Below are 23,986 nucleotides of genomic sequence, written 5' to 3'. Positions count from 1 at the left end.
TTCCAGTAAAATGGGCAGCTGTCTGACTGGCTTGAATCGTCACTCTTTCCACTCACATTACAACATACTTGTGAGGTGGCTATACTTAGGACACACATTTAAGATAGTGTCATGACTTAATGTTAAAAACATGCAATGCAGATATACGAAAAGTTAATTTTGGCAAAGACATAATGCCATTTTTGTCAACACTGCAATTCATGTAATATGCCAATTTGAAGGGGGGCATAGAACTCTTCTTCAATCCCTCCTCTAGGGAGTCTGACCAAAACTTCTTCCACCTTGAGACCGCCAACAGGCTGCTAGTGGAACAGCAGGCAGCCAACAAAATTTAGTCAAAGGCACAAAGGAGGCCTGCAGGATGTTATCAACAGGTTTTGTATCTTTAAAGCGTTTTTAAATGATTATTACAGAATCAATTTCTTATTATTTTTACAATTGATCGTATTCGTGTATTATGCTTTCTTTATTTCATTTTATTTTAAATTGCTGCAAAACTAGTGAGGTGGCTAACCCTGGGACATTTAAGACGGTGATAACTCAATGAAAAAAAACTCGAGTGCATATGTGCAGGTTTTTTTTTGGGGGGGGTGACTTATAATGTCATTTTTTTGTCAGCACTGGCTCAAATAGTTCAGCCATCACCATGTCAATCAGAATTTGGTTTTGACAGAGTTTACAACCTTAGAAAAGAGCCCAGCGTCAAAACACCTTGGACAATTTCAGCGGGCGTGAATACTGTCTAATATGAAACCCTATTACGAGTAATATGCAAGGCAAACAGTGCGATTGTTGAAACTACTTACCATTACGAGAGTTAGATGGGCTCATCTCGATGTTATCAGCTCCACTCCTGCCCCTTACTCGGTTCATGTCGAGTATTTTGATTGGCCAAAAGGAGCGTGTTAATCCACATCTAGCTGAGAGTGTCCCGAGCCCAACGACGACCTTCCTCGGGGTCCTTCACCTTCCTGGCTACCTTCTCTCGAGTGACTCGGCAGCCTTGTTCCCGGGGTTCCCTCCACCCAGTGATCGACGCCTGCGACCGTACGTCCCCTCAACTTCACAGAGGGAGGTCCGGGAGGGGAGGGGAGTGGCGCCCGGTTCCAAGCCAATTATATGATCCCGACAAGAAGCCGAGCGCCTACTTGCAAGTTGGACATGACACCGAAGCGCACATATTTAGCGCAAAGTTGGCTAACCGGAAGCGAACTAAAATTTCTGCGCTCAGTTAAATTAGGACAACCTTGAGCATCATCCTGCACCTGTATCAAGTGAACGGAATATTGTTTGATGTAATTATGTTTCTCTACGTTGCAACTACGTGTTTTATTTGTTATTCTCTTTGCCTTATGATATTGCAATTTCACGCCCACTCGTAATTTTCAACAACTTTGATTGAAAGATGTCACGTCACAATCGTGTTTGGTGTTTGTACAATTTGTCGCCATGACGACATTTTGTTAACGTTATTGAACTAGTCTACGTTTTTGAGAAACTGTTGGAAACTACAATACAAAACATGGATGAAAAGTCTACGTAAAGTATGAGAATATAAAATGTAATAATAATAATAATAATAAAGGGGCCCGATTTTGTATGGTGGGGTGCCGTGAGATTTTGCGAATGTAAAATGGTTCCATCGTTGGCTCAGTAAGGTTTGGGAGACACGGCTTCAAACACCACAAGTATTGGTCAATGGCTTGCAAACTTGTAAACAATTAATGTGAAAAACTACTGTTAAGTAATGATGTAACTATTTTGTCAAATTTAGAAAGTCCAATTTCTACATGCCTAATACTTATTTTCATGCAATTTTACTCAGTCCAATAGATGTGAGCCTAAGGACAGTACCCCTGCCCCTCAAAAAAAAAAAAAAAATATTCGGATGACTACAAATCTGCTGCTGTTCTATGTCTGCTGTTTATGTCACTTTCCTAACTTTTATCGACCCAAGGCACACATTTTAAATTTTATATAATCCCTACAGTAGATTATATGTGCATACCATATTGAATTGAGGGTTCCACGATTGTCATTTAAGAATAAAATAAACTGGAACTTGCACAGAATCACTATCATTGGACGGGATATAATCGGGAAATGTTTCCTAAAAAATATTCGGATGACTACAAATCTGCTGCTGTTCTATGTCTGCTGTTTATGTCACTTTCCTAACTTTTATCGACCCAAGGCACACATTTTAAATTTTATATAATCCCTACAGTAGATTATATGTGCATACCATATTGAATTGAGGGTTCCACGATTGTCATTTAAGAATAAAATAAACTGGAACTTGCACAGAATCACTATCATTGGACGGGATATAATCGGGAAATGTTTCCTGGTGTTTTGAGTATCAGTTTCAATCGCAACATTTTGATGATATTGTTACAGTTCGAAGTCAACATCTGGAAAAACCTGGATCCCTCCAACCTTATAGCAATACATAAGGTTCATTTTGTGACCCACTTTGGGTCAAACAGTGTTCAATTTCAACTCCACAGCTGTCCCAAGCGTGGCTGCTGAACATGTTTCCAAAACTATTAAATGAGGAAATGCTACCATGGTGCATCAAACAAAGTTTTGTGCATGTATATGTCCTCCGTTGCACATTACATTGTTTCACCTCAATTCCACTCTTGCACCTCATGCTCCAGTTCAGGGAAGCCTCTCCCTACAAGCTTCCCTTGCCATCGCCCATGTATTTTTTTGGGGGGTATAATTTTAGTGTCAGGTCCCTCTTGCTGTCCTTCATGTGGCCTCCACGGCTCTGTACTCGTGTAATTATGTTGGGTTCCTCTGCGGGGTGTGGCAGCATGCACAGAAATACAGCTACTCATTTCCCCAAACCACTTTTTCTTCAGTCTCATATTGTCCAGTCTCTGCAACATGTGGCACTTCTTGGGTGTGCACTGCCAATGTCTAATGGTAAACAGTTGCCAGTAATGACAAGACAAGCGGGACCACCTTTGATTTTAATCCGGCAAACTGCCAAATGGGAATACACAGTATGTAATCCAGGATATCACAGTAAATACAAGTTCAAAGTGAAACACACAAGTTGGAGCACACTTGTTCATGCTACGTACAAATGACATGGCTTGTCGAAACTTTTGACCACTATTTTAGGGTAAATGAAAACTATTAATATACACAACTGAGAAAATATACATGCACCAAACTTTGTTCAATGCACCATGGTAGCATTTCCTCTGTGACCCTGAATAGCAGTATTGAGATGGTCGCTGTGAAATACAGTATTACTTTATGTGTCCATAGACTCCCAGGTTTGATCCCTCTGCAATTTTGCAAGCACATGTGGAGGCCCGCCTTAGGTTCACCCGTGAACATCTAAATGACACAGAGAAGGCTCTGGAAAAAGTGCAGTGGTCAGATGCGCCCAAATGTTTTTGGACTCATTTTGACGTGTCATGTTTGGACAATGAATAAATGTAAGTGTGATCCAGAGAACAAGAGCCCCCACAGTCAGTTTTGGATGAGTTTTGGAGCCGCTTTTCTGCAAAGGGTACAATGACCCAAAACATACTGCCAGACAACAAAGGAAGGGCTCCAAAAGATTCTTAAGGTCATGGTGTAACTTCAAGCCAATAGAAAATCGGTGGATGCAGCTGAAAGTCAAGTGGCAAACTTGAATACTTTAAAGCAGGGGTGTAATATTCGTTTTAACCACAAGCTACATCTTACTCATTGTTACCCTCAGGGTATGGAGTGGGGGGCAGGGGTGTGGGGTTTATTTAGAGCGGTGAAGCCAGATAAATGTACAGTATTATCACAAGGGAAGTAAACGGTGAGACAAAATCACAGTTCAATACATACCTCTGGTTTAAGTTCACGGTTTGGTTCACCAATGGTTAGGTAATAAAATGCAAAACAAACTGTGAATGTTTTGCTTGAACAAGAACAGATTTATTGACATTTAAAATAAAACATCAGCTCGTATCAGGATGGGCAGCGTCAATGCTGGAGACGGCCAAAATTTTCCATCAGTGCGACCGGGGTCCACATAGGCCCACACACTTCAAATTGCCATTCCAGTATGGCAGAAAACTGAACAAGTACCTGAAATATTTTGTGCATTTTTTTCACAAATTACACTCCCTCAAAATTTTAATGTTATTTAGGTACTATTTTTGCCCTGCATATCATTCCAAATCCACCAAAAAATACTTTATACAAAAGGCCTACTAATGTTGTAATATTGAGCAGTATGACTCAGTGTCAGCGCAACTAGGACATGTCTGCCATCTCGTGGTGGTAAGTGATATTACAACTTAAAACTACAGTCAACTGCATATTCACAGTTCGGCACAGTTTGTTTGGATTCGCATATTCACAGATTTTTTTCACCAGAATATTTTTTCATATTTAGAATTTTTCCTGTTTTTTTGTGTGATTTTCTGCTCTCTTTCCCACCATTTTTATGGACATTTTTGTGGGAATTAATAAAGGGCAAATCAGATTGTGCATCAGTTTCCCATCCCTGGCCAAGTTATTTTCTTCTTTTTTTAATCAATTATGTGACTTCTTATTGGGACGTGAAGGGTGTTAACAAATATAACAGTAGCAATTTGAAAAGTCTGAATTATTGCGCTGAAACTAAGATTGACATTTGTTCTAGATTTTCACTGCTTGCCTTAAATAGGCATCCCACAACATGACAATTGGAGATTTCTTTGTAACTGAGGAAAATCATGAGGAGATCAAATAATAATTTCCTGAAGGTCAACAGGATTAGGGAGGCATAGGATGGCTCGCTCCGATCTTTATCTGGCCCACTGAGAGCTAGCATCACCAAGAGTCATCCACACGTATGGACTCACTAGCAGTAAAGATTTGTGGAAAAAATAAAAAGAAATTGTGACGCACGAGGCCCAAAGCCATCTCTCAACAAATTGTGACACAGGAGGTTCCAGCCCAAAGCCATCTCTCTCTCTCTCTCTCTCTCTCTCCCCCCTCTCTCTCTCTCTCTCTCTCTCTCTCTCTCTCTCTCTCTCTGGATGGACAGCAGACAGACGCTAAGAATGACTTCGTCCATTATTTCGTTTATAAACCCAAAGAAAATGTCTACCTTATGCCCACCCAAAGAAAATGGAGCTCATGCCCACCCCTGGTTTAAATAATTTCCTTTGCTGCCACCTAGTGGCCAACACAAGTCACTCCGCATCACTTGAGGAGGCGGGAACAATCAATTCATTCCATCGCACCTGAGAGGACCTGGTCGACACCAGCGAGCAAGGCTCCTCAACGTGGAGTTGACTACACCACGACGCTCGTTCGCGGGTCTTGTGTTTTTATCGTTCGCTCCGCGGCGAAGCGAAGGAAAGGTGGAAGCTTCAGTCGTGACACCGTCAGCAACAGGTGGAGTCGCTCCTACATTCCTTGCAACAACACGTTTGTTATAGAGGAGGACTACGGAAGTTACTTGCCCGGTCACAGGAACTCGGAGCAGGCCACGGAAGGAGGGGGAATTACCGCCGAGGAGGGTTTGGGGATTGTCTATTTTTCTGTTATTTTCTGTGTTTTTTTTTGTCATCCGTTTGCCGCCGGACAACCATGACGGGACACACGAGGCATGTAAGAAAACACACTTGAGCATTCTATAGTTTTAAACATACATCACACACAATCGGATGGTCTTTCGTTGCTTAGTCGCAATGTCACCCCATCATGCATTCAGCACCCACACAAACACATGCATGCGGTTCACATGACACCATCTCACAGTATGACCATTTGGTCAAAATGCCCACTGAGATGGTTTCACATCACCATTACATGTAGATCTAGCACGAGAAAAAGCATTTAACAGTCTTCCCTTTAAAGATCATGCAGCTCGTTTTTTGACTGACACTGTGAATAGATTGTTGTGGGTGTAGAACTGCACTGCTTCGTACCGAGATGCTTTTCTCAATACTGTGCTTATGCTTAGCATACGGTTTTAAGCACTTGACATGACTAAAATGTTTGGATCACTATGCTCCATACGGTTCGAGTTTGCGGTTCTCCACCACCGCAAACTGCAACCACAATAACAAACATTAAGTGGATACCTCTGACTGTGCCAATCAAAACTGAGCATTCTAAGCCTGAGATTTTTAGGTCACAGTTTTATCTGTAAGTACTGTAACCTAATTGTTGATTAACAGCTTTTATGATGCGTATACTGTGTCAGTTGAATTTGTAGTTATCTCTCACCAATGCAGTGAACGGCATTGTTGCCATTCACACTGCAACAATAACTCGGAGTAAAATAGCCATGATGAACATTGGCCAACATTTAGAGTACAGTGGAGATAAAAAGTCTGTACAACCCGGTTCAAATTTCAGGATTTTGAGATATAAAAAGTGACATCCAATTTTTTTTCCACCGTGAATGTGACCGTGAACACGTATAACACAATTGAGTTAAAAATATATATTTTCAAGGGAAAATAAAAACAAACAAGTGAAATAATGGGCTTGCCCAACCGAGGGTGCACACAGGAGGTGTCACATTTAATTGATTAATCGACAACTACTTGATGATCAAATTAATCAACTATTTCAGTTCGTCAGCAAAGTTTGAAATATTTTTTAAATCAGAGATTATGTTAAATTTTCTAGATTTTATTTTTGCACTGATTCCTAATACTAATACTGTGCTACTAACGCTGCTACTACAACTACTGTGATCAAAAAAAAAAAAAAAACTACTACTACTACTACTACTACGACTGTAGTAGATGTGTGAGTGTGGGATGTTCCAAACTGTAGAGATGATAAATTGGTTTATGGTACGACCCACTAGCAATACAGATGCAAACTTGACCACCATAGGGCGAAAGATTAACCAAACAAACAATGTTAGATGTTCGTAAAATGTCAACATTTGTGTTGTCTTGTAGTTTTGACCAAATGAGTGGGGTCTAGTAAACTGACATTTATAATGACACATTAGATTACGGGTATTAATCACTTGGGCCTGAACGATTTTGAAAAAAGGATCTAATTGCGTTGTTTTCCCCCCTCAATATCGTAATTGGGATTTAATATGCAATTATTCTTTTTCAAGGTTTTCCTGCTGGTTTTTTTTTTGTCGACAAAAACAATCAAATTCATGTTTTACAATAAGCCATATCAGATTTATGATACATGATTTGTTTTTCTAAATTAGCTCACGCTAAACTAAATGCAAGTGAACCATGAATGACAGTAATTTGAAAGACAGTTTCTGAATATGATTAATTGTTCAGCCCCACTAACCATCAGTCCACCAATTTAAATGGTCACGTTCAATATGTTGGATCTGAGTGCCGTGAAGGTTGCGTAGGCGTACTCAATTGAGCGCCATTATGTTGTCATCATGTTGATGCACACTCACGGCCTGCCACATGCAGTGTTGTGTGAAACGTGTCTGTGAATAACACAGCGTGACACCGAGAACGCACATACCACCACATGCGCCTCAGTCACGTTAGATTAACCTCGTCCACTGACAGTGGTGAGTCAGAATGGCCGCAGCTCTTTCCCACTCGTCGGCCCGCTCTTTCCCACTCGCGCGGCCAAACACACTCGCACACACGCCCACGTGAGATTTTTAGCTAGATTCTTGTCGAGGTAGTAATTCTTTGACTGATTTTTATCAGCTTCCTGATAGTTATTCTTTTAACAGAGACCATCATGCTTCACTCACCTATTGCAGTGTTGAAAAGGAATTTTTCGGCAACGTAGTAATGCATTGCTTGTTATTGATGTGTTCCATAGCCCAGCATAGAGCTACTGGAGTTAATGGGAGTTGTGAGAGAGAATGGCAATGAGCAGATGTCATTTCCTCCGTTGGTAAGTTCCTCTCAATATATTGTATGGGCGATTCACAAATTAGATGATATTTATTTGGCCATTTTACGGTTACCGTGATATTCACCGCAACACTTGATTGGGAGATCCAATATAAGATGTTTCTGCCGTGGAAAGATAATGTTGCTTTGGTTACCCGATTTGGCTACATGATGAAACAAACAGCAGTTCTGCGCCACTGCCAACAGCAACCACGCTGCACTTGAGTTGTTCAGTTCCATTGATTGACGGTGTCATTCGAAACCTGTTTTCTCTTTTTTTGGATGCCGGTTGGTCTCATATCTCACCACAGCTGTGTCTGTCAACCCATCACAATGAACAAGTTGCTGATTGTTGTCGTGATACAAAGTGTCTCTGTGAAATGGCAAAGATTTGATTGATGTGACATTGCTTTTGAGCTGCAGTTCAACCCGCTCTCTTACGACTACGTCCTGGTTGCAAAAACGAGAGAGCACCTGGATCGAGAGTCCATCAAGAGGCAAAATGAATTTATCGAGGAGCTGAAAAAGAAGAATTTCAAAGTCACAGTGAGTGGGGGGAATCAAACAGACCTGTCGTCTCATGCACAGTTAAGCAATCGTGTCAGCGTGTAACACTTTGGTGACATTTTTCATCTCTCCCGTTGAACAGAAAATTATAGACGATAACCTGGTCTTCTTTGGCATGCAAGCTCCAGTAGAGATTTTTGAGAAGTACAGATATCTGCTCAAAGTTTCTGACGCCTGTAACTGGAGCTCAGACCAGAACAATGTGCCTCTCAGCACCAGGTAAAATGCTCTCCCTTTTTGACCGTGAACAAGTGAGCGCTCGAGTACATATATTCGTGTATTTTCTGACGATCATAAAAGCAACAAATGTACTTGCATAGGAGATGCACTGTAGCCATAAATCCTGCATTAGATGAGATAAGTCTGTTTTGACAATATGCTTGTGACACAAAGAGCTTGTTTGTTGCTGAAATGAGAATGCGGTTCAACATTCCAGGATGCCGGCTGGCTGCCGATGACGTAATTTTTCTCTTAGGAAGGATGGTTAGAGTGGTAACTCAATTCATGAGTCCCCCCCAATTTATTTGCTTTTCGAGATTCAAGCCAGTGCACTGTTGATTAAAAAATAGATATCTAGTTTGCTTTGTGAGCGATGACTTTCATTACTAAGTGTGCTTTAGGCCCTCCAGTTGCTTTGATGAAGTGCAAAAAAAATCTGCATGTCACATATCCCAGGTATTTGTGTGGGAGGGGTAGAAGCTGTAAATTAACTGTCGGTATGACTCCCAAGAAAGTGAAACATGTAAGGGATTATGCTATTAAGGGAAAAAAAAGTGAGCACGGCATCCAACAGCAGAGTGAGACAAATATCGGAGTGCTACAAGGCACGAGCAAACTATTGTACTCATGCGTATGTGTGTATTACGTTGGACTTGATTACACTTCATGAAACTAGTTTTGAGGCACATTTTTTTCCCCAGACGTTTTGTTCGAATTCCAAATTGAACAACTATAGAACCATTCGATATTGTAATCTATTTTTGTTGAAATGATGTTTGTTCTTCTTTTAGGATAAGAGTTGTCGATTTTATCTTGAACCACACACCGATCAGTTCAGGAGGTGAGATCCTTTGAACACACTGCCAATCCTCTTTGAAAATAGGGAAAGCTAATCTTGGCGTTTCTGTCAACCTTGCCAGAGGGTCTGCGAGAGCTCATGAAGATGAAGGTTTTTGAGGCAAGGTTCTGCCTGCATGAGGTAAGTCACCCATTCCAGTGCTGTCTTTGGTTAAACTGGTAGTACATTTTGCAAACGCCAGCCGTCCAGATAAAAAAACTGCACTTTTTAAGCCTTTCATGCACAAATAATAATAACCTACATTAGGATTTTTTTTTCTCAAGTGTTTTTACTACTCTTTAGGCATGAAAAACAATAATGGCAGTGGATGGCAACACACACAAGGGTCCATTGTAGAGCTTGATGCACAACTGTGACATTAAGATTAATTAATATACAATACAATACATGCTGATTTATATAGCGCTTTCACAACAGCGGCAGCTGTAACAAAGCGCTTAACAAAACAGTTAACATAAAGTAAAATAACAAACACAACACATAACATAAAACACGGACAGTCGTGCAGTCCTAACCACTTTTCCGGGACACGCTTTGTTGTTTGAAGCAGTTTGAGATGAAAGAGGAGAGAATCAAAGTATAAAGAATCAAATATAAGAGAAAACATGCGAATAGCTGTCCACTCCAGTAACCGCTGTCCCCCAAAGGGTTAAGATTTAACAAAAACAAACAACTATAGTCTTCCTCAACTTTTATTTATTTAAATTGAATGTTTTAGCGCCATGGGTGATTATATATATAAAAAGATGAGCCGATGAAGCAGTCCAATAGGCAGAAGTGAAGCTGCCCACACTTCAAGACTGACCAGTTCCTCCTAGGCCCTTGTTTTTCACAGATGCGGCATGCCGTGATTGTGCACCAACTATTCTATTAGCAGTTTGAAGGCTTGGATGTGATCTTCGTGTTTAACAGTTGCTTTTATAGAAAATGTTTGCTGGGAACGGGTGTGAAAAGAGAAAGAAAGGCGGGTCACGTGATTGACCTGGTTTGACACAACAGAAAGGGAGCGCTTGTAACACTGTTAGCAACTGTTAAGTATCAACATATCACAGGGCACTAACATGTTTTACAATCCTGCGGAGAAGTGTGAAACATAACTCGACAAAGGTCTTTACAAACAATAGACTGGTGCGAGTGAACTTCACCAACAGCGCCTGTATGAGGGCCATTAAGTGATGTCTCATGCCAGTGAGTCATCGAAGCATTCAGGTGTGAGGGTTTGATTTTTTTTTTCTTTTTCTTTTTCTTCCCAAGCCCTGCGTCTTTTTGTGTCATCAGGTTTTTCCTCTCACAAGATTCATTGCAGAGGAAGTGGAAGCAAAATGACACATGCTAGTTACAGTGCTGATTTCTGCTGTTATTTGTGCATGGGTCATTTTCGTACAATTTGATTGAAGAAAGACATGAATTTCCTTTTGTTTAGCTGTTATGAGTATTTGAATGATTGACTGTTATCATTCAAACGGCAATTATTGGTTCAAGGGGAAAAAAATACAGTATATCTTCCAAACTAATATTTTTCAAACTAGTCATGCCAAATTGTCTTTAAAAAAAACGCTGATAAACATTCAATATGCATTCTCCACAAAAAAGGGGGGGAACGTGGGATATGAAACTTTTTTTTCTTTTAATTGAAAAAAAAAAGTGAAAATTTAAATCAGTGGGTGCCTAACTGCCAGTATGTGTGGGGGTCCACTGTAAAAGCAAGGCAACAGAATAAGGGCAAAATTAAATCGTTGTCTTTCCCGTTATTGATCATGTTATTTGAAAATGACTACATAAGACAGTCGTGTTAGTGTTTATAGATGATGTCATCTTTGCGGTGTGCTCACATTCTGTTTATTGTAGCCAATTTGCTTTACCTCTGCAGAAAAAGAAACAGCGAGAGCTGACGGAGAGCTGGGCTCGATGGACCGCTTGTTTCCAAGGGCAACCCATTACTGCTGTCAGGTTGGAATTGCAACACCTCTTCCACACGTCAAGAATTTGTAGCCATTTTGTTTAGCATTTTTATTCTTCTGTGAAGTGGTTCAAATGTGGGTGTCGTTCTCCACACGTGATACATATGACGCACACCTTGTTTGAAGAAATTATTCAAAAAGAAAACACTAATGCCCTATGAAGATTAATTTCACTTCAGGAAAAATAGCATGGCAGGTAAATAACATCATGACTTTATTGTGACCTGAATAGTATAAAACCTCGCATTCACAAACGGGTGTCTCTTGTAATTTGCACTTTCCCTTAATTGGAGTGTGTCCACTTGTTGCCATTCATACAACAGAGTAATAGCTTCCGAGATGTCATGCTGAGGAAGTCCACTTGTGAGGTTATTGAGAGAAGAGCATTATAAATTAAGTATTCTTTCTTTTGTGACATTTTTGTTTGCGGTTGTGTCGTGACAATTTTCTTGTGTGAAATGTGTTTCGGCTGAAAGAGGACATCACCCCAAAACTATTCTTTGCAATATGTTCTGTGCGCCTTCACTTGTTTAAACACCGCGTTCTGATTCATATTGTGTTTACGGAATATGAGTTAAGCAGCAAAGTCCACCCGTTTTTAGCCATTTCAGGTGGCGGCCATTTGGTTACTTTCTGTCGACTGAAAATGACATCATAGTTGCTCAGGTAATGACCAATCATGGCTTACCTTTTTTCTAAAGCTGAGCCATGAATGGTCGTTACCTGAGCCCTGAGCAACTGTAATGTCATTTTCAGTCGACAGCAAGTGGCAAAATGGCCGCCCCCTGAGATGCACAAAAATGGGTGGATGTTACTGCCTAACTCATACTTAACATTCACAATATTAATCAGCGTAGAACATATTCTTGTAAAGAACATTTTTGAGTTGACTTCCCCTTTAAAAAAGGTTAGGAAACACTACTATAAAGACACTTTGTGTTTATAGGAACTATTTTGGAGAGAAGGTGGCCTTGTACTACCTTTGGTTAGGCTGGTACACATACATGCTTATTACTCCCGCTGCCATCGGGGTCATTGTCTTCCTCTATGGCCTCGCCTTCTTCAACACGTCGCCCCTCATGTAAGATTTGACTCAAGTAGATTCTATGTTATACGGCAGCAGCATTCATGTGGGCCTCTGTGAACAATCAAAGCGCTTGTTGTCTTGTAGAAAGGAGGTCTGCGACATCGATGTGGTCATGTGCCCTCTTTGTGACAAGAGATGCAAAGTGTGGCTGTTGTCCGACACGTGCACCTATGCCAAGGTTGGTCGGCGCGTAGGCTTCTCAATGTTTTTTTTTGTTGTTTTTTGATTCTCTTGAGGCTTACACTTGGTTTCACATATCCATAGGTGAGCCTGCTTTTTGACAACGAAGGCACAGTGCTGTTTGCCATGGTAATGGCAATATGGGGTAAGTCGAGTGTCCTTAAAATCATTTTTCTTACTTGAAAACATGTCAAGTAAACAACCTAAATGACGGCAGTGGTGAGCTGCGCAGTTTGTCCCTCAGCCTTCATTGGAGAATTACCTGGAGCTGGAGTATGTAGTCTCAAAGCTGCCAGCAAGATTTCAGTGTAGCACTCTAAGGCATGCATTCTTTGATTGCTCATCAAAGTTGGCTAAAAGAAGTTTTGCTCTGACCAACCAATCAGGGAATGAAAAGATGTTAACATTATAGTGGGCCACCCAGGTGGTTGTGGTGAGGCAAATTTGAAATCAAATTGTTAGCAAGAAACAGTCCCATTGCAAATATGGTTGAAGCACATAGGAAGCAATGCTGCTGCGAAATGAAGATAAATGGCTGTTGGAAAAGAAATGAATGCAATCTCATGGAACAGATATTAGAATGTTGTGGAAGCCTGCAGAGAATGCTTTTTTTGTGGGTTTTTTCACTGTTTTTCTTGATGCATCTTGTGTAGTCAAGCGGTATAATATTGATTTAGTCAATGAGTGTTGATCTACCTTTATTTAAACAGCTCTGTGAGAAGTACCCTACAAGAAGGAGGAAGTGCAGTCTTCCAAAGTAACAAAGGCGCTACATGACTGTACATAGAAGGGTGGGGTGAGCTAGAAAGATAAAGAATGCATTGAGGGTAAAAGAGTGCAGCAGGGGTGTTGTCATTTATCTTCTTTCTTTGCACTTAGGACACAGGACCTTCGATTCAATTTAAAGCGCGACCTGCCTAAAAATGTTTCCCTAAACATGGCCGTAGCACAATGTAAGCATTTGTAGCAAATTATAACATCAAATATTAATGATCACAAGTGTGCACGAGTAGTTCGCACAGTTCTGAGGTTGGCGGTTTGCATTAAGTCTTTGGCCTTCCTGTGTGGCGTTTGCATGTTCTTCTTTTGTGTGTTCTCCATGTACGCTGGTTTACTTCCGCGTTCCATCCCAAAACATGCAAGTTAGATTCACTGAAGGCTCAAATTGTCATAGAGTAGGTATGAACACACAGTGTATGAATGGTTGTTTGACTAGAGAGGATCTGCCCTCTAATTGGTTGGCAACCAGTCTAGGGTTTATTCTGCCTCTGGCAAAAAGACAGCTGAGATAACCTCCGCGAGCACAACCCTCGTGAGGTTAAGCCATAACAAAGATGACCGTTCTAATAGTCCAAAATAATACCAAAAGAGCTAAAACACTTTGGTCCACTAAGTCACTGTCGATTAATTTAGCATGTTTTATTTTCTTTTTACAGCCACACTGTTTTTAGAGTTCTGGAAAAGACATCGAACTTCCTATGTGTGCGAATGGAAGGTGTCTGATTGGTGTGAGGAGGAGGTACGATCAGTTATCCTTCTTTTTGAAACAACCACTTTTTTTTTCCAGTTCTTGGCGAACTCTCGATTGTGTTTGTTTCTCATTGTTTGTGTCTTTTTTTTAGGAGGAGCTCATCTTGGAGATTGTCAACAATGTTGACTGTGAACCCAAAAAATTCAAGCACTCCTATCTGCGCAGCACGCTGGTTTTGATCTGTGTCATCATTATGGTAGGTACTTTGGTTTAGTCACATACATTCAAAGGAAAATGCATGTCAATTTGCTATTGGGATAAGTATCAATTTGTTTGTGTTGTTTTTGATAAGACAGTGCAGTTGTCCCCAATTTTTTGTTCCACGGACCGGTTTCACGCAATATTTTGATGGACCGGCACAGAAATAAAAATACTCATCATTACACTGGATGAAGTTATTGTATTTAACTAGGTCGCGAAAATGAGCCGGAGTGATGGGCGACAATTGTCCGAAATGTCATGTCTTAAAGGGATGGAATATGCTTTAAACGAATTGTCATTGGTTCTTATGGGAAAAAAAAAACTACTGTTATGCTTTAAACGAATTGTCATTGGTTCTTATGGGAGAAAAAAAAAAATACTGTTGTGTGTGTGTGTGTGTGTGTGTGTATGGTAGTTTTATACTTGTCGGCCACTCTTTTGGTACCCATGATGCATTGCGGCATGCAGTGCTGAAATGTTCGTGTCGAAGGACATTCATGATTCATTATCATTTAGGTGTATTTACGTTACCAATAATTCAGTGAATATTTCTTAACTGTCTTGTTAGATTTAAGTTGCAGGTTAACACGGAACTGTGACTGTGACATGCGCAAAACAGTAAAATTCCAGTGAGTTACGTCTCCACGCTGACACATCCGCGTCACCACATAATACGCATTGTGGGCATGGGATGTCAGAATTCCCTGTCGCAATAATACTTGCATTATTTTGTCAATTTTTTTCTACCTTGTGGCAGTACCTTTTTTTTTTTTTTTTTAATAACCAACAACAACATGACCGAGAGGCAGAGCTGTAACGCTGATCATTAAAATAAAACTCTGATGAGCAATAATATCTTTGCTCGCTCTGTGTAGCCCGCTACTAAATGGCCCACAGATTGGCGCTGGTATGCATCCCGGTGCTGAGGGATCTTAATAATTTGTTTCCACAGATACTGGTGATCATCGGTCTGACGCACGCGCTGGTGGTGTTCAGGGTGATCGCAGCGGTGCAACTGGCTGAGGGGTCATGGGAGTTCATGACCACGCACGCCAACAGCATAGCCATGATGCTGGGAGCCGTCCTTCATTACCTGATCATCACCGTCATGACTCGGGTAAAAAAAGTCTTGAATGCATCGTTGTCTCCATTCAGTTAGGGTCCTTTGTGAGGTTTATTACGTTTTTGTGGTTGCAGGTCAACAGGAGAGTGGCCATGAAACTCTGCGAATTAGGTACGTTAATCAGTATTGCTTCGGGTCCATATAATAGTCCGTGCAGAATTCAGCTGAAAATTTAGTCTACGGGACTGTGCAAAAGTCTCGGGCCACCATTCCTTTTTTTTTTTTTTTTTTTTTTTTTTTTTTTGAGTAATCCTACTATTCGGATATATGTTTTAATATTAGCTAATTTCCTGTTGCTCTTGTGCCTTGTCAAAACAAATGGTGTGGCAAATCATTACACACCAAGGCTTGCTGTGCCGTATTTGTTATTGTATGCTTTCCACAAATAATTGTTTTCAGGACTTGAAGTTATTTATTTGATTGACAGTCCAAACTGGTTTGAAGAGCCGGAGGCGAGCCAAATTTGGTTCACACGCATTCCTGCATTGAGCAAAACAAGAGCGGCCAGCATACACATTCCCACACACAAAACGCAAAGAAACAATGGCAATATCTATCGCATTATAAACGATTTGCAAACGCTGGACGAAAACTAGCCTGATGGAACCGTAAAGTGATAAGTCTGGTTTTGAATTTGGAAAATGCTCCACACTGTCTGTTAGAAAATCAGTTCCTGCCCACGCAGAGTGCCTGTCAGTCAGACAGGAAGGTGACACATGATCACTTGCAGCACAGCAGCTTGGCACCTGAATGCTTGGCCCAAAATTCGAAGAACCATGTGGCCCAGATCCAGTGTTCCAGGCGCGCATCAAAACCTACACTATTCACTTATTGATTAAACGAGAAATCCGTGAGGACAACACTTTTTTTTCCAGTGCCGTGAATACCTGTCTGTGAGTTCTCGTAGTAGATTAGACCAATAACTTATATATTTATGTACGAGAGAGTGCGAGCAACGTGTCGTTTTGACATCAGGGTGTGGTCAGAAACAAACAATTAGGTGGCTAACTTTGCGTGAACTTTGGAACTAGGCCATAACATATCAGTCACGTGAAACAACAGGTGACCTCCAAAAAGGGAGCTCATTGTTGACAATGAGAAGCCGGTTGAAGAATTGCAAGTGTATTTAAAAAGATGCCCAATTTTGTTTGGGGCTGAAGCAGACTATAGATGACACCTTGGCTGTGAGGAAATTCAATACTCAAAATATATAAAACTTGCTTTTTTTTTTTTTTTTTTTAAATCTGGTTAAATCACAGTGGTGGCTTTGTTTCAAATGTTCTGAATCTGCCTGGAAATATGCAAATTAGAACTGCTCATTATGATTGCGAGTTACAGAATTATTTGGTGAATGAGTGTATTTTTGCCGAAAATGTCAACATGCGTTTTTTTTTTAAAGAGATGCTCATGAAAAAAGACAACATATTTCTCACTCTGGTCATATATTTTTGAAGTTTGGATGAATAGAAAGTTTCAGGGCTGGGGTGTCAACCTCATTTTAATTCAGGCACCACGCAGCCTACGGGTAATTTGATGTCAACTGGGCTGGAGTCTCGTGACCTTGTTGACTAACGTTTAACTGCTCGTTTTGCAGCTATTACCACAGCAAGGATTCATTTCCCCATTTCCACTCACTCCAAAACAACAACAAACTTAGCTGTAAGTGGAAATTATAGAACTCTTAACGCAGCACAAAACTGCAAGGTCACGACCGTGCTCATTCACTTGGAAATTCATCTGACCCAGTAATAGTCAGAATTTGGCCTGTAATGCCGCTTTTCCATTAACCCCAAACAGCCCCACACCACTCCGCTAATACAACAGGCACGGGGTGGGATCAACTGTTCAGCGCAGTGGCACCACACCATTTCACAAGTGCCGAGTCTCGACCGTTTTTTTTGTTTTTTTTTTTTGAGCAATTCAAAATATGAATTGTTGTTGATGTGGCTACGTTGGAAAGTACAGTCCATTAAAGGCACAAAAGCTTTCACATATAGAGGGCTCCGTCCTTTTAGCAATTACCCACAATGCACTACGGGCGGCCATATTGGAGGGCTGTTATAAACAAGCCATACACGAAGTCTATTCGTCGTCGTCCTCACTCTGCGGCGTCTGAAACCCTCTGGTGGCCACACAATGCCGCCATCTCCTAGGCGGGGGGGGGCGCGATGCTTTGGGAGGGAACGGCGAGCCTCTGCTCTGCTGCTGGAGGCCTCTCATTCAACTGAATGGGACCCGGCGAGCAAGCGGTGCGTGCGCTTGTTAAAAAAAAAAAAAACAACAAATTAATCATCAAAAATGGCACCATTAGTACATATGAAAGTGTAAATATGGTTCAGCCTTGTCAAATATTATTAGGTTTCGTGTACACACTGTATTTTTATGACTTTAGAGACACCCGGTGGGCGGTGCGTCGAGAACCAGGAAATGGGCATATGCGGCGAAGTTCCCGAGATGATTCTGAAAAGCGGGTCCATTGTAACTGCTCGGCCCCGAAAAAGTCTCATGGAAAAGTGAACAGCCGGAATCAAGCGAGGCTGTCTCGGTTTGGAGTGGGGCTATTGGAATAGCGCCCAAAGTTTGACACCCGTGCCTTAGTTGCCGTCATAGTGTTGCAATTTCCTCAATATTATCTGACAAGAGAAAGGATATTGTCATATTTTTATTAATATCTACACACTTTTAGCACTTTTTGTTATTTAACAGCCAGAAGTGAACCGCCCAACAAATCCAATTCCATTATAACTCCACATTTGTACAGAATGTACATGAAATGATGACAATAATCGTGATTTACCACATAGTGGCAGCCTCATCACCGGATGAACCTCGTTGCTAATAAGAATTGTGTCTGTGGCAGAGAAAACCAGATCATTCGCTACCACTGAGAGGAGTTTCACCGTCAAGATGTTCACCTTCCAGTTCTTCACCTACTTCTCCTCGCTCTTCTACGTAGCCTTTTTTCTCGGCAGGTAAGAAACTCCGCAATAAACTCCATCAACTGGCGTTAAAATGCATATTTCCGATGACTGATGTCCGCGACATGACTTGACTCGACAGGATAAATGGTCATCCTGGTCATTATGTGCGGATTGCCAGTAAATGGAGGCTAGAAGAGGTGAGTAAGCGCAATACAACCAAAATTTCGTTTGCACGTTGCTGTTTTCAATCCCTCCATCCAGTGTCACCCCAGTGGATGTCTCACGGACCTCTTTATCCAAATGGCCATCATCATGGTCCTGAAGCAAACCATAAGCAATGTCTTTGAGTTCACCGGCCCGTACGTACGCAGCAGTTGCATGTACATCAAAACAGTACACGCTCTCCCAACAATGTGTCCAAAATAGTCCGTCTTTCCTCTTGCTGGCCTAAGGTGGTTTGGCAAGTGGCTGAAGAGGAGAAGAACTCAGAAGCTAGTAAGAAAATGCGCCCACTGCTACCTAAAAGAAGAATCTCAGGCTAAACATGGAGCTGAGCTGTGCGATAACTGCAAGCTGCGAGACTGGCTGAACAACTACCGCCTCAATGATGTGGACTCGTTCAGCCTCTTCAAAGAGTTCCTAGAAATGGGTACGTCTAGTCTGAAATTAAAAATGAAAAGGTTAAATGGCTGCTTTGTTTGATTGATTTCTTTTCCCCCACTCCCATGCAGTGATCCAGTTCAGCTTCACCACCATATTTGTGGCAGCGTTTCCTCTGGCTCCACTGCTGGCCCTCATCAATAACATCATTGAAATTCGCCTGGATGCCATCAAGATGGTCACCCTCGAGCGCAGAATGGTCCCCAAGAAGACCAATGATATTGGTGAGTGGGACCGTGGTGGAGAAACAAGAGCTCATCCTTTTTCTCACATTCACTGCCAGCCATTTGAGAGCATTTTGACTTCATCAAGACCTATAAGATATTCTGTTAAATTATTTATTTACCAAATAAACCGAATGAAAGCATGGACTCTCTCACCAGGAAAAATAAATTATTCTCCTTTTTTTCCCTTCTTTTGTAATTAGCAGTAGAACAAAGCTAGCCTCATGAAATGCAACTGTTTCTCCAAGTTAACTCACAAACTGGGATGATCTCATTTCTAAAATGGTGCATTGTTGCCTTCTACTGGTGGTTGCGCATCACAAAAGTTGCTTCCAAGCTTGACAGACACGCCGTCAAGAAACTTAATTGAATGAATGCATTTTTCATTAGACAAGTTTTATGTAGTAATTATTTTTTCTATAATTAGATGAAAAGTTCCCCTTCACCTTTTGGGCAAAATAGGATCTATCTGAATAGGGTGACAATTGACAAAATGGAAATCCCATTTATCTGTTCCAGCCTCCCCAAAAAGCAACAAAAAACTGTTGTCATGAAAATCGCCCTTTGTAATATTATACTTCATAAAACATCCTGTAATGACAGTCCAGTAATAGAATTACAGTCAACATTTTGTGCATGATGATTCATTTATTGCCTCTCCTTCAGGTGTCCGCAGTTGGGCAAACAAAGGAGACTTTCACTCAACTACTGTAGATGACTTGGTAATGTGAAGTACTATTAGGTGTTTTTTGCAGAGGATAGAGACTATATGCCTATGAGAATCATGATATCTGTCTAAATTTGTTGCTGCAATGTTTGTGTTCAAAGATATGTTCGCACTGGTAGAGAGATGTTATCCGTTAGCTTGTCCATGGTATTTTCCATTATTCATTAGCATTATGCTAATTACAATAAGATAACCTTTATTTGTCTCACAATGGAGAAATTCCCAATTTACAGCAGCAAAATTATGAAAGGGAGAAAGTATAAGACAAAAGTACATAAATAAATATAAAATATAAAAATAAGCATCTTAAAAATGGGTGAGTGGAGGTGAGTCCAGGTTTTCAGGACTGTCTGTTCAATAGCCTGACAGCAGTCGGCTTAATTCATGTGGCCGTTTTAAATACGAACTATGTAATTGTCTCTGTTTAAAGTCTATTTGACATTAAACTTTAACTGGGAGTGGCATTAAACAACTATAAGGCTGAAGATGTGTTCACTGTGCCAAACCATTGCCTCTGACTCAACAATCTGGTTACTGGTATCTCAGTGCCTTGACGCTGTTTATTTATTACGTAAATGTAGCGATTACTGGAATTCTCAAGTGTTAACACAGTCCCTTATAATGCTAAATTTCAAAAAAATTCTTTGTCAAACACAAGAACACTTTTCAAATGTGGGTTAAAAAAAGGGAACATATTTTTCATTCAAATCTACAATGCATCGTTTGCTATTTTCTACATAATTAACTATAAAGTTAAACTGTCGAATTATTATTATTGCTTGACACATGTGAAAGGAAGTAAGAAGCAGATAAATATAGAACAGTAAAAATATAAACTATGAAACTTTTGTAGGGTGGAGAGCCCTTAGGGTTTTCCGGTTATGCAGTAAGTTCCACTTCCAGTTTTGTGGTTAGTTTTTGTTTTGGTTTTTTGGGTGGTACTTGGTGTCAAAAGTTTGAGAACCTCTGAAGGCTAAAATGCCACAGCACAAATGCACTTTTGCTCAATGAACCGCCTGGTGGCCACTGCAAAAACTACATGGGTCAAAATCAAAATACTCTCATGGGAGTTGATCTTTAAATGTTACTGAGATAAGTTATTATGTCTTTGTTCAAATGTTTGCTTCTCCTCAGGTGTGTGGATAGATTTGTTGGAGGCGATCGGGGTCTTAGCCGTCATTGCAAACGGGCTGGTCATCGGCGTGTCCTCAGACTTCATCCCTCGACTGGTGTACCATTACCACTACGGACCTTGCGCCAACGGCACGGCGACCGATATCGAGTGAGCATGCGTTGTCTTTCTTCAAGAAAATATCCCCATTCTGGGCTACCCTGCACAATAAATTGTGATTTGTCTCATTTCTCATTTTCCCAAGTTGTATGGTTGGCTACATCAATAATACTCTCTCCACTGCCTCCATGGATAACCTGGAAATCCGCAAGGAGTTTTCCCCTCTTCAGATGGTGACTCCAAATGGAGTGAATGTCTCTTCCTGCAGGTTGGCTGGCACTTTTCTCTTGCTTAATGTATGGCCTTTTCAATACCGGAGCCGTTATCACAGATTTATCAGATGGATTCCAATTCAAGAAACCTTTTTTGTCGCTTGCTTTCATTGTCAAAGACTAAAATGCATCGATCGGGAAGGTAACATGAGCCCTCCTCTTCACAGCTATAAAGACTACAGAGACAGCAATGACTACAACCTTACGCCGCAGTTCTGGCTTATTTTAGCCGTGCGCTTCGCATTTGTTATCCTGTTTGAGGTGAGCTTCAGCTCGATACGACCAAACATGTTCTCACGAACTTAATGACAAAAACAACAATACGATGCATCGTATCGTCATCCCTCGAGAAACTGACGCCATCTCTACTTGCAGCACATCGTGGTCATATGCAAATTTATCGCAGCCTGGTTCGTACCAGCCGCGCCCATGCATGTCAAGAACGACAGTCTCTTTGATAAACTCAAAAGACTAAAAGAAGAGCTCAGGTGAGAGTTTGAGTTTGAAGTGAAGGTACTGGGTTTTTGTTTCAAAGTTCAATGTCAAAATGTCCAAATCAATCCTTACTATTGAGTCACATATCGTTACTGTGAGGCAAAATCCTCCGAAATCACTACTTTTCAGGAAATTAAAAGAACAAAAAAAAGGGCATCTTTCTTGAGTTACTAAAAATCGCTTACTTCATACATACAAACTATCTTATACCGTTGCGTACCGACATCAATCGAACACCATGACTCTGTTGACATCATCGACTGAAACTTTTTTTCACCTGTCTTAGAGCCATGAGTGATACAATAAATAAAACCATAAGATGACTAAACTGTTTGAGAGGCGGACATGAATCCGCACACACCTTCGTGGCTGACAAATTCCTTCTGCATCGAAACATTACAGTTATCCATTTTTAACAAAATAAGCTTACTCAAATCTATCTAACCTATTTTTACTTATTGCTGGCGAACTTGTCAACATCAATTTAACGGTTTCCCTGACAGAGATTCTGAATGTAAAGACCAATTGTATTCTCCGCAGGTCATTCGAAGAGAGCCAGCGCTTACATTCTGCTGGCGCAAACGGAATGTGAACCCAGTGTTGCCTTGTGCATTGAAAGTGTCCCCAACGATCACACTTGAGTTGGCTCAACTTCGAAGCCATTCATCAACTTGAAGTGTTCAGATAGAGGGCTCCGACTGTCTATCGATATAATGGCGATGTGGATTCCCACGTATGAAACGAACGAACGGACGTATTCTTGGACCAAACAAGTGTACAGTCACTCATTTTGCTGTTGTCTTCAATGAGATTATTGGTATTTCATTATTCTGCACTGAATGTTTTTTTTCTAATTAATGCGTGACTTATTTGTGGTCCTCGTCTGAACAGAATTTATACTCTTGGTGCACAGTCTGTACTGATTGTATGACAATGTTGCCTTATATCGTGAAAAGCGTTGTGGTAAAATCACCATTACTGCCGAGAGACTGACAGAGGGCTTTGAAATGTTTTGCACCGTAATGTTTTATAATGAATAAAAGAAAATGTCATATCCTCACAGAAATATAAGATTGTCTTGAGTGTGACCATTGTTGATTCCAAATGGCATTTTTGACAACAAATGCATGTAAATCTCCTTCTGCCTGAGGTTTTTATATCCATATAAACAATGTTTACAGTTGCTTGTCAGTGTTATTTGGATAAAGTCTCTCTCTGACCCTGACTTAAAAAAAGGTCTTCTGGTTATGGTGAGCACTTGAATATAGTAATCAGCATACACTTTATTTCTCTACAACAGTCCAATCAACAAATGAAAGGCTGACATCTCAACAATGAATAAATATTTGTGTCATCGGTAAAAATAACGTGTGATTTGTTGGCACGCTGTGCTTGCGTCAGCATGGAGTGTGAAAAGTGAATGAAGAATGATAATTGTAAGAGCTCCTTTAACAATGTTTTGTAAAATAAAACTTTTATATACACAGTGCCGTAGATTGAAGCTCATCACCCTGCATGCATTTTTTATTTTAACGTCACCTCAAAATGCAACACGATATAGTGTATGTAGTGTTGTACTAGTAAGTCTGATAGAAGCTCTAAATGCACATTTCATTGGTCAGAATGTGACAAATTTTCTCTCTTAAGGTATATCTCCGAGTGTGACTCAACAGTTCGACTGCATCACGTTGTCAGATCAATGAACAATTAAATGAAAGCAAAGTCCATCAAGATAAAAAAAACAAACCCAGTGGAAAAAAAAAAATCAAGTCACAACTCGTAATTTGAATGGTCAATGCAAACAAGTGAAGTTGAGCCTTTCATTACTCCAGACAGGGATTCTAGCTTAAAACACTAATAACTGTTTTCAGCTGGGGGTGAGAG

General features: G+C 40.7%; 1 protein-coding gene across 3 annotated transcripts; it reads left to right on the top strand.

Annotated features, from left to right (window-relative positions):
* The first annotated feature begins 5,208 nt into the window (after positions 1-5,208).
* On the top strand, positions 5,209-23,458 carry LOC109507505 (anoctamin-9). Of its 3 annotated transcripts, none has more exons than XM_019856982.1 (24): positions 5,209-5,601; positions 7,771-7,845; positions 8,268-8,390; positions 8,494-8,630; positions 9,422-9,471; positions 9,551-9,609; positions 11,360-11,439; positions 12,397-12,531; positions 12,622-12,715; positions 12,802-12,862; positions 14,154-14,236; positions 14,340-14,444; positions 15,402-15,566; positions 15,647-15,683; positions 18,433-18,544; positions 18,633-18,690; positions 18,755-18,852; positions 18,946-19,142; positions 19,225-19,377; positions 21,239-21,386; positions 21,481-21,603; positions 21,775-21,868; positions 21,983-22,095; positions 22,643-23,458. In XM_019856982.1, exons 1-24 carry the CDS (start codon positions 5,581-5,583, stop codon positions 22,692-22,694), a joined length of 2,373 nt encoding a protein of 790 aa, XP_019712541.1. In that variant the 5' UTR covers positions 5,209-5,580; the 3' UTR covers positions 22,695-23,458. The 3 variants fall into 3 exon arrangements, with proteins under 3 accessions (XP_019712541.1, XP_019712540.1, XP_019712542.1); XM_019856981.1 differs by having other exon boundaries at positions 8,262-8,390; XM_019856983.1 differs by lacking the exons at positions 5,209-5,601; positions 8,268-8,390; positions 8,494-8,630.
* Positions 23,459-23,986: the final 528 nt, after the last annotated feature.

This window comes from Hippocampus comes, unplaced genomic scaffold (assembly GCF_001891065.2).
Source record: "Hippocampus comes isolate QL1 unplaced genomic scaffold, H_comes_QL1_v1.1 scaffold186, whole genome shotgun sequence".
In the NCBI taxonomy this organism is placed as follows: Eukaryota; Metazoa; Chordata; class Actinopteri; order Syngnathiformes; family Syngnathidae; genus Hippocampus; species Hippocampus comes.
Note: the sequence above shows the minus strand (reverse complement) of the source record. Positions and strands in the feature narration are given on the sequence as shown.